The sequence below is a fragment of the Idiotropiscis lumnitzeri genome, chromosome 13, assembly GCF_059441095.1.
Source record: "Idiotropiscis lumnitzeri isolate Australia: NSW breed Sydney's pygmy pipehorse chromosome 13, RoL_Ilum_1.0, whole genome shotgun sequence".
NCBI classification, from domain to species: Eukaryota; Metazoa; Chordata; class Actinopteri; order Syngnathiformes; family Syngnathidae; genus Idiotropiscis; species Idiotropiscis lumnitzeri.
In genome coordinates, this window is record NC_142403.1 from 20,400,544 (window position 1) to 20,410,347 (window position 9,804).

Below are 9,804 nucleotides of genomic sequence, written 5' to 3' on the forward strand. Positions count from 1 at the left end.
GTTTTTGTTTTTTATTGTTTAGTGTGAGCACAGACCAAGGTTATTACAGTTTGGGAATTTTAATTATAGTTTTTATTTGGTTTTGATTTTCTTTTAAGTCATTTTTTAATTGTTTTCAAGGCAGCTATCTTAGTTTTTATTAGATTTACTTTTTTCTTTCAAAAACAATTTGAGTTTAGTTTTAGTTTTCCCTTTTTTTAAGAAATTGGGGTTTTAATTGTGTGCAAAATCAGAACAATACCAAGTATTTTACATTCTTTTTTCAATTTAATTTTACTTAAATTTTCCAGTTTTCGTTAGGTAACTAAAATTACGTGAGCACCGCCTAGGTGCTCTTGTCATGATGTCGCTTGCGTTGCGAATTGGCGCTATATCAATCATGTTGACTTGACTTCTACGATGCTGACACCTGAATCCTCAGCCGTGAGCTGGTGCTTTTACAAATAAGAATGAATTGAACTGCCTTGAATGGAATGTACCTTTGGTTTTCGCTGAACAAGCACTACAGTCTGCAAAGCTCGTATTACTGCCACCGGGTACATGAAATATGCAAGTCTGGAATTTAAAATCCAGTGCAAGTGTGTCTCACAGCATTTTATGGGCCATGAACAAATATGCAGCGTGTTGAGTTTTGGCTTTCTTGTGAGTGAGCTTCGTCAGAAGGTGCTGTCCGAATTCAGGCCACATGAGTGCCCTCCAAAGGCTCCCGTGACAAATGTAATGAGACTTCTGCTTCCAAATGATGGTTTGCTTTTTTTCCCCTTTAGATTTTCTTTTTTATAACATCACACATCACATATAGAAGGGTATCTGTAATGGTAAATAAAAAAAAAAGTGTGATGATAACCATAGAACAGGACTTGAACTTGACATTGGTTGCTAAGTACAATAATGGCGATATAATTCTTAATTCTTCACGACCAGCCGAGTTAAGAAAAAAAAAAAAAAAGGGCGAGCTTCCTCCCACATTCCAAAAATATGCATAGAGGGAAATGGAACATTAAATGTATCCATGGTGCAGTGCTTCTCAGTCATTTTCTGTTACGCCCTTTCTAGCAAGAAGAAAACAATTTGCGGCCCCCCCACCACTCACTCTCTGCCGCAACTATAAAGAACAGCATTTTCGTTGCAAAACAAACCGACACCGTCGAGTTAATAGTCGCTGCGCACAATGGGCAAAGAGAGCGCCGCTGCCAACTACTGGAGTGGAGGTGCAATTACATGTCATTCCAAGTGTCCATGGTAGATCTAATGTCAAATCTGATACATACATATCGAAGAATTACTTCAAACTTTACACCTTGAAAATGCAACATTAAAATTCAAAGAACTAACATTGCCTCTGCTGCTGACACTCATGCAGCAGCTGGCCCGTTGACAGAAAGCCGCAAAAGAAGCCGAGCTGCGGGGCGACCAAACATTATGAAATAAAAAGCAGGCGCTAAGAAAACATGGAACGACATCCCAAAAGAGCCGCAAAACATCCGGCGGATGCACCAGTTGTTTTGTGAGCGGTGGCACGTCTTAAACATCACATCCTCCAAATCCTTTCATGTCTCTGGCCTATATTGCGCAACAGCAACAGCCGCAGCAGCACAAACTCCTCTGGAGCAACAAACAACCGCAACATGACCGTTAATTAGACAGCTGCTAATTAGAGCGGGAAGGCGGCTGTGGTAACTTGGGGAGAATTTGAGGAAGGGGCCAATCATCTCAAATTGGCCTAAAAGCACTCGGGCGTGATGAATGAGTACAAAACAATATGTCTTTGAAAATGTAGAGAGGAGTTTAAATTTAAAAAGGAGTGTACACTAGCAATATGTTTCGTGATTTCGATCGTCACTATGTGGACCAACCACGGGCGCACACATTGTGGAGCACGCGCACATCTTAAAGATGGGGTAGCCAAGACAGACACGGCGGGAGCAACTCTTATTTCTTTGCTCGGTTTATTGCGCGCACGCACACACAATACACTCACACACTGCCATATACACTCGCTCAATCATAACAGTGATCATAAGTTTAATACTAATCGCAGTACTCACAGTAGTAGCAATGGTTGAAATCGTAGTAACACTCGAAGTGGCAGTAGCAGCAGTAGTAGGTCGCAAACAGTCAAGGAGTCGCGGTCCTGACAATCAACAACCCGGAAATAAAACGGAAGTGGGTATATATAGCCCCGCCCACTCCGCATGCGCAGTCCTGGGATCAGCGAAATAAATCACATTATGTTGAAATATCGGCACACCTTTCTTGTGACAAAATAAACAATATTTCAACTGAGGTAAAGTTCTACAGCGACGTTCCTACTATTGGTCTGTTAAATTTTTATTGTATTGTCTTTGTAAGTTTTTTTCTTATGGCATCCATGTGTCATATGTGAGAGAATTTCTAGATGTTTTACTTAAGTATAAGAGGTGAATCAGGGCTTCTACATTACCAGAATATATTTTTAAATATCGCTTACTTCTACGTGAATACACGACAGAGTTTGCATTTCCATGTTTTGTTTTTGTTTTCCAATATGCTTCTTTCAGGGCCTTCTTTATCGTTGTCCTGTTTTAGTTGGACGGGCACCAAAAATATATTTTGTATTGTGAAGATATATTTTGCCTCATCTTGGAAATAGAAGGCAATCAACACAACGTGCCTTTGGGCTTTCCTGCTTGGCAACGGGATTTGCCGCATGCTAATGAGGACATCATGTGACGAAACAAGCTGAAAGTTACAAATCTGTGTGAGCAACATGAAAGTAAAATGGTGCCTCCACCGAAAAAAAAAAAAGACTCGATTGCCTGGCAACACTTGGCTGGGATCACGTCAGCGATAGCTTTCCGGTTTCCTTGTTGCAGCCCTCAAACGAGACGAGGCCGCCGAGGCTGTGAGCAGACCTCTCGGATCAGGTCAAATAAATGTGTTGAGTCAGCGGAAAGAGTCAATGTTTGGCTTGAAAAAAACTGCTGAGGAAAGAAGGTTCGCGAGGACGAGAAAAGGTCAGAAAAGTGTTGAGGTGAGATTTGTGCTTTGATGCATTTTCATGCTTTTACAACACGTCCACACACATGCCCGAATAATAATTTTCTGTGGATTAACACTGCAGCCGCTCAAACACTCACCTTAAACAGGAGCCGTAACTTGAATAAACGATGGATTAAGCCACATGCTGCTTCATCTCATCTCAAAACAAAAACATTGACTCTATCACATGCAGCAGCCTGCTCTGGTAAACTGCCGTCAGCGTGGCCTTAAATCTCGCAAACACCTCTCATAAAAGTTGCTTCTCACTTATAAATAAACATTTAAAATCTTCCGCCGTCCTTGTCGGCGGGCCGCCTCGCTGTCCTCTCCGGCGTGTCGTTAACGGTCAGCCTCAGAATAGAATCATAAATGTGCGAATGGATTTTGGTGGGTGGGGGGGGGCATAAAATCGAACAGTTTGCAGGAGCCGCATACTTTCCCGTGAATCCAAAGTGTTGCTGACCTCAGCAGAGGACAGAAAGGCGGATACGGCGGAGAGCGAGCAGCAAAGCTTTTAAGTCGCGCCGAAGAGGTGGAAGAATAGCAAGAGACATGAAATCAAGTTGGGATAAGAAGCTGAAGGGTTGCTGACCAGCAGCTCTCAGCATGTCAAGGAAACTGATAATCCTCGGAGGGAAGCTTACGCTGGACTGTTGCTCCTCCATATTGCCACAACCTAGAATTTATCTTACGTATTTTCCAGACGATAAGCCGAGACTTTTTTCCTCGATTTTGAACCGTGCGGCTTATACAAGAGTGCGGTTTTTCTGTGGATTTTACTTTACACCACTAGGGGCGCTCTATAGTTCAGAAAATACGCTAATACGTTAAATGGCTCTTAAATTGCAATCATTCTCTAAATTGTTCAGCTCTAATGCATCGTGCCTGGTTTTGCGTCATCATTATTGAATTGTCCGTCGACATGTTGAGTTTAAATGCCAAAAAGATTTAGGGCTAAAAGACGGCAACACAAAAGCAAAGTCATGTGGTTTAGCAAAAAGACGCCAAGTGCTCCAGACAATGAGGAATGCGCCGGATGTGCCGGGCCAGCTGGTAATCAGGCGCTTGGTAAAGTGACGCATGTTGAACGAGCGGGTTTGGAGGAGGCCCGTGAAGTCGAGCGAGCGTTTGCGTGCGTGCAGCAAGTTAAGAGTTCTACTGCTGGCGTCACATTGTCATGCAGCAGATAATAGCCTTGGGGTCCAGTCGGCACCTGCTGCCATTCATTCGGGTTGTCAGCAAGTTCTGGTGGTGCGCGGAGTCTATACGTAAACTGCATAAGGGAGTTTTTTTGTTTTTTTTTTAAACAAGGTGCGGCACTTTCCCCCCCAACCAAATGCGTCTGAATCTTCTAACGCCAGCAACTCTCAACTGGCTTTCCTAAACAGCTCACCTGAGGTGGAGCATTACATTTACAGCCCCGGACCAGACGCCGCTGTCTTCGCCTTGCACTTTAAAAAGGGCTAAGGAGAAGAAAGAAAGAAAAAAAAAAGTAAAGTTTGGGTTTAAAAAGCAGCCCCCAGCTGGCTACAAACAGCAGAGATGGAGGTCAACGGCTGCCTCAACTGAGCAGGCTAACCTTCAAACCGCTTCAGAAGGCCCCCCCAGAGACCGACCCCCCCCAGAGCCTTTGACAACACACACGACTGAGCCACTTGGGGAGAGTGACGCTTCCTTTGCACCTCAAAGTCAGAAAATAAGAAAACATCTGTGAAGACTCAAGCAAGTCAAGTTGCAAGTGTCAATAACTCAAGTTCACCGTTTTATATCGAGGATGTTGGGTGTTTTTTTTATTGCACAGCAAGTTCAGCTGCATTTTATGGAGGTAAAGTCTTATGTAAAATTACATTTTCTGTGTTAAGGTCATGCGGTAGATTATTTTTTTCATGAAGGGATAATCACCACCGGTTGACCCCCCCCCCTACAAAAACTCGAGGGTAAATGGGTAAAGAGTTGCAAATTAAGCATGCTGGTTTAGAGCAGATCATCTCGGAAGCTTCCTTCGACCTCACTAGTGTAGCTCAAGTGTGCAGACGCTGCACCCTTTGAAACGGCGCATCTTTTGGCCGTGGAAATTCGGTACGGTTCACAAAATGGCCCCGTCGTAAGTGACTTGTCAACTAAGACAGTTTACACTTGAGAAACGCCTAGGAACAGAAATATATTCCTTATCCAGTTTTTTTTTAAATGACACCTCCAACTTGACTAACATTTTATAAAGCAGTCAGCATGATTTTTTTCATCAAATGAAGGCCAATGATCAAGTTTGCTCAATTGTTGAGCTCAGCTACCCCACAACGAGGAGTTCAAATCCAGCTTCCAACCATTCCATGAAGAGAGGAAAGGCTCTTTATGCACGTGCAGGACACTTTAATGTCCAAAAGCTGCTCATCAAGTTTAAGGACCATGCGCAGCTTTTGTTGGGAGAAAACTGAGACATTACTGCCATCTAGCGGTTGGCCTGCTGTAAACACAGGGGAGATTCTTCAGGCTCATGGGAAGAAGACAATTTTTATCGGCCATGCCAACAACGAGGTGTTCAATTTACTTTTATATGCCATCTGTCAAGAGCAACTTAATCATGTGGCATCGCTTCATCGCCTTTCATGATTAGCGGGCTGCTTTCAGTTTGACTGCAGCAAGGGAGAAGATCAAGTGGATGGCGTGCGACTTTACGACTCGCCTCGACGGAATTGAGTTCATTATGCTTAAATACTTTGGGAGTACAATAACGAGACCCACGAAGTCGAGCCAATCTTAAACTCAATACGTTTTATTTGCGACTTAGAAAATGACTTTAATATACAAAGCATGTTAAAGAGCAGGCGGGTGGTGCTGCAGAACACCCTGCAAATTCAAAAGGGAGAATAAAGTTGATGGGGGGGGGCGTTGGATTAAAAGCGCACATCAAGCAGCCAAGTCATCTCACCGTGTCCTCATCTTCAACGAGACTGTTTTGACACTCAATGTCGCTCTCCGTGCTGTTGTGAGAGCGGTACTCTTCACTGTCCGTCTCAACACAACTCACCTGGAGAAATGTCAAGCAGCTACGTGTCAACGTTAAACCATCACGACCAAATGTTGACCAAGAGCCATTTACATTGTCACAAAACCTAAAAATAATCAAATAGAAAAAAAACAAACAAAAAAAAACAAACAGAACCTCACGCAAATAAAGACCAACCTCATAGTCCGGATCCTTGGTGGAGCCTTCGGAAAAAAGCTCCTGCTTAAGCGCCTCCACCCAGCTCTCGTGATCTTCATCGACATCGTCATCATCGTCCTCCAAGTCATCCTGCTTCCTCTTGCTGCCCTTCCCACAAGGTTTGGTGGGAGAGACTCTTATTTCTGTTGGGAAATGGTCTTTGTTTACGATCGACAAAGCTGACATTTACGCCACTTTGGATTTTGTCATGTTGCACTCATTCACTACCAACCCAGTTTTGAAAAAAATAAAATAAAATCGATATTGGACGTCTTCAGCCGTCAATGGAAGTAAATGCGTTAATTCTCATTTATTTTTAAAATGTGGCAGATACAAGTTCTAAAGAAGGCCTCCATCCACTAAAAGTATCGTAGATACCTGGGGAGAGGGAGCGACCGATGGCAGTGGACACAGGGTAGCCCAAGGCGCCCTGCACCCAGCGGGGCAGAATGTTGAGCAGCAGGCGAGTGACCGGGTACAGGCGCTTGTGACTGGTGAGGCACTTGCGTGCAGGACTGAAGACAGCAGGCGCAAGCTGCTGCCGCTTGGGTTGCCTGAACCCCAACACCCACCCAAAGACATGGACCTGAGCAGAAAGACACAAACATTTGATATAAACTCAGGCATGTCTTCAAAGGAATAGAAATCGCGCCACGAGAGAAAGGCATTTTGACTAGGGTGGAGACGGGAGACCTCCACCAAGGGACAGCTTTTCAAAAATGGTGGAAAGGAAATAACATTCAACAAATATAAAAAAAAGAATACAGTGCACAATTTCAAAACCAAGTAATAAAATGTCAACGCTAACTTTTTAACCAAATTAAATAACTCAATCAGGACTGGAAGAATTGTTCTCAGCTTTACCATTATTTAGTGGGGCAAAAATGGCTTTAAGGGCAAAGTAAAAAAAAAAGAGCAAGATGAAAGATCTTGTCACGGGATGAAGGAACGTCGCCTGCGCTGACGTCATGAAGTGGCAAAAAACAGCTTTGAAAATGTTGGAGGTGGGGTTAGGATCTCTTGACAAAAAAAAAATACAAAATTAAAGAGGCCTTGGCACTTACCACTGTGCGAAACGGCCAAAAGAGACCCCGCACCACGGAGAGAAGCAGCCCAGGTCTCCTCACCTCCACAATCTCCTGTTCAGACGAACACGCACACAAGTGGGAGACAAACACAGCACACCTGAAAACAAAAACACAACAGCTCGGTACCTCGGCACGCTCGTCCTGCTCGACTGTGTCCACGCCGAGGTCATCCTGCGTGGCCGCCATGCTCGAGGGTCCGACACGCGATGAAGACCGCGTGGAGGCCATGCCGACAAGGAAAACATCGTCTCCGTCGCAAACAAACTCAAACAAGTACCCACAAGTTTTGTGAATCCAGCCAATCGCAGCGCACAGGCGCACCGGGCTGTAATCAGCACCAGCCAATCGGCACAAGGCTACAATTAACCACAGGCACGTGACACAGCCATGCGCGCGAGACAGGGAAGTGGAGGTCGGAGAGCGAGAGAGCGAGAGCGAGAGAGAGTGAGAGAGAGTGAGAGAGAGACAGAGAGAGAGATAGCAAGAGAGAGAGAGAGAGAGTGTCCGATAAATGTTTTTTTTTCAAGCCTCGATGCGATTAGGGTTCTATCAGCAGTTATTTCAATCACAACCAAATTCATAGAAAATGAAATTTATTTGGCCTAGCCCAGCAAACAAAGGAAAAAAACTTTAACTGATCAATAACTATAAGGTAAAAAGACAACAATCAAGCTAACGCAGCCAAAAGTTGTAGCATTTTCACAATTACTTTTGTTTATCTGATTTCTTTTATTTATTATTATTTTCTACTTGAGTTTAAAACGTTTTTTAAAAAAGTGAGCCACACCTTTTTGAATAAAAAAATACCAATAACACCTGTTCGTTCCCATCAAATCATGAAGTTTTACGAGTTGAAGTTGGCTTTGACAAGTTGCTTCTTAATTCATATTCCACAAACACGAACACGATACAATCGCCAGAATGCCATCTTTAGACGAGTGGGGGTGGAGAAAACATATTCTTGTAAAGACATTTTTTCCCCTTTAAAGAGCATAAATACAAATATGACAAAAGAGATTTTCTTTTTAAATTGCAATCCCCCTTTCCTGCTTGGATCCCAAAATAAACGGGAAAAGCTTCATTTATCCATATCGCCGTTTAAGAGCCTTCTTAGCATATGAAGAGCTTTTGAGAAAAGCTTCCATTGTTGACAGAAGGCTCCCTAATAGGCGGCCATTTCCGTTGCCGGCTTTCGTCACATTTGCGTAATATGGCAGGCGACGAGTATAAAAGAGCGGTCGGCGCCGGTGAAATGAGAAGGACGCCTCAGCGACATGGCGAGAGACGCTGTGATGAGGACATTCAGCATCGAGGCCATCGGCAGCAAAGTTAAGGCAGACGGTTACATGGCGGCGCGCAGGCACAGCAGCGCGGGGGTGCGCGCGCTCCTCTGGGCCGCCAACAACGCCAGATCCTTCGGTTGCTCTCCGGGATCCAGCCGGGAGAACATCTTCCCCAACATCCTGACCCCCGACAGCATCCCGGAGTTCACCATCCCCAGCCTGCTGGTGCAGAACGGCCTCAGGTCGCAGGAGAGTCACGGCGACCCCGAGGAAGGCTGGGAAGGCTCTCGGAGTTCAGGGATGGAGTGGACCGGGTCGTCCTCGTCCTCGTCCTCGTCTTCGTCAGAGTCCCGACTGGAGTTGTCGGGACGCAAGGCCGAGCGTAGCGACTCCGTTCCGTTGCAGCACCGGAGAAACCGCCTGCAGACAGAGGCATCCTACCCCCGGTACCCGGCGGACGCTCGGCACTGCTTGGACCCGGCCAGTAGGGCGGCGCTCTCTTTGCCCCACCTGGCCAAGGTGACCACCTCGTACGGCTTCGTCACTTTGAGCCAGAGCCCCCAGATGGCCAACGAGGAGGAATTGCTCTGCCAAGCCGGGATGCGGCAGGGCAACAATGACGAGGAGACCCCGGCACCGGAGACCAGGACGGACGTCTGCCGGACCAAAGACTTGCGGACTGACCCGCTTCCGTCCTCTTCACGCAAACAAGACAAGCTTAGACGGCGTCTCCGCGTGGCCCTCAAAAAACACATGCCCTGCAGCCGCTGACCGACTCCCCCAGTTGGGACCTCGTGTGTCAAATAAAATAATCCTAAACCAGTATGAGCAGCTGTGTTGTTGTGTGCCTCACCAGTGACTTAAACTGGGAGAATGCTGAGAGACAAGCATTCCCCAAAATGTTATTATGCAGTGAAAACTATTGAGTGAATGCTGAGAGACAAGCTTTTGCTTTCACACTTATGCAATACTGCGCATTAAAAATTGTGTTATGACTGAGGGATCAACATTCATTGCGCTTTAAAACACGACGAATGCAGAGCGCCAGTCATTCAGACGCGCTATTGCACATTGGGAAGTCATCATGGGAATGCCAGATAACATTTTCCTCATCTATCCCACAAACGCAATATTAATCAGATTGCGGGGCTGCATAAAGCGTGTTGTTTAAAATTTGGGGAGGGGGGGTCGATTTCGCCTTTAAGGT

General features: G+C 45.3%; 3 protein-coding genes across 5 annotated transcripts in view; 1 reads left to right on the top strand and 2 right to left on the bottom strand.

Moving 5' to 3' along the window:
- The window catches only part of lingo3a (leucine rich repeat and Ig domain containing 3a), a 38,982-nt gene extending 36,811 nt beyond the window's left edge, over positions 1 to 2,171 (bottom strand). The window contains exon 1 of one of the 2 annotated variants that reach the window (XM_088314031.1): positions 2,049 to 2,171. The gene's annotated coding sequence lies outside the window, so the exon portion shown is untranslated. The remainder of the gene's footprint in view (positions 1 to 2,048) is intronic. The other variant, XM_088314033.1, reaches the window with a different exon arrangement.
- Positions 2,172 to 5,773: 3,602 nt separating this feature from the next.
- On the bottom strand, positions 5,774 to 7,607 carry org (oogenesis-related gene). 2 transcript variants are annotated; one of them, XM_088313564.1, is made up of 6 exons: positions 7,441 to 7,607; positions 7,291 to 7,365; positions 6,605 to 6,812; positions 6,206 to 6,369; positions 5,951 to 6,049; positions 5,774 to 5,868 (listed from the first exon to the last, which is right to left on the bottom strand). In XM_088313564.1, the coding sequence occupies exons 1-6, from the start codon at positions 7,540 to 7,542 to the stop codon at positions 5,836 to 5,838; spliced, it is 681 nt and encodes a 226-aa protein (XP_088169690.1). In that variant the 5' UTR covers positions 7,543 to 7,607; the 3' UTR covers positions 5,774 to 5,835. The 2 variants fall into 2 exon arrangements, with proteins under 2 accessions (XP_088169690.1, XP_088169691.1); XM_088313565.1 differs by having other exon boundaries at positions 7,291 to 7,362; positions 7,441 to 7,578.
- Positions 7,608 to 8,588: 981 nt separating this feature from the next.
- LOC148324999 (C2 calcium-dependent domain-containing protein 4C-like) lies at positions 8,589 to 9,368 on the top strand. Its single transcript, XM_088312340.1, has one exon. It carries the CDS (start codon positions 8,589 to 8,591, stop codon positions 9,366 to 9,368), a length of 780 nt encoding a protein of 259 aa, XP_088168466.1.
- Positions 9,369 to 9,804: the final 436 nt, after the last annotated feature.

Bases quoted from the DNA above. Each gene is read 5' to 3' on its own strand.
- LOC148324999 (XM_088312340.1), top strand. From the start codon at position 8,589: ATGGCGAGAGACGCTGTGATGAGGACATTCAGCATCGAGGCCATCGGC.
- org (XM_088313564.1), bottom strand. From the start codon at position 7,542: ATGGCCTCCACGCGGTCTTCATCGCGTGTCGGACCCTCGAGCATGGCG. The intron at 6,050-6,205 runs GTTGGTCTTTAT...ACATTTCTCCAG, and splicing joins CCAAGGATCCGGACTATGAG to GTGAGTTGTGTTGAGACGGA. The intron at 5,869-5,950 runs GTGAGATGACTT...TTGAATTTGCAG, and splicing joins TCGTTGAAGATGAGGACACG to GGTGTTCTGCAGCACCACCC.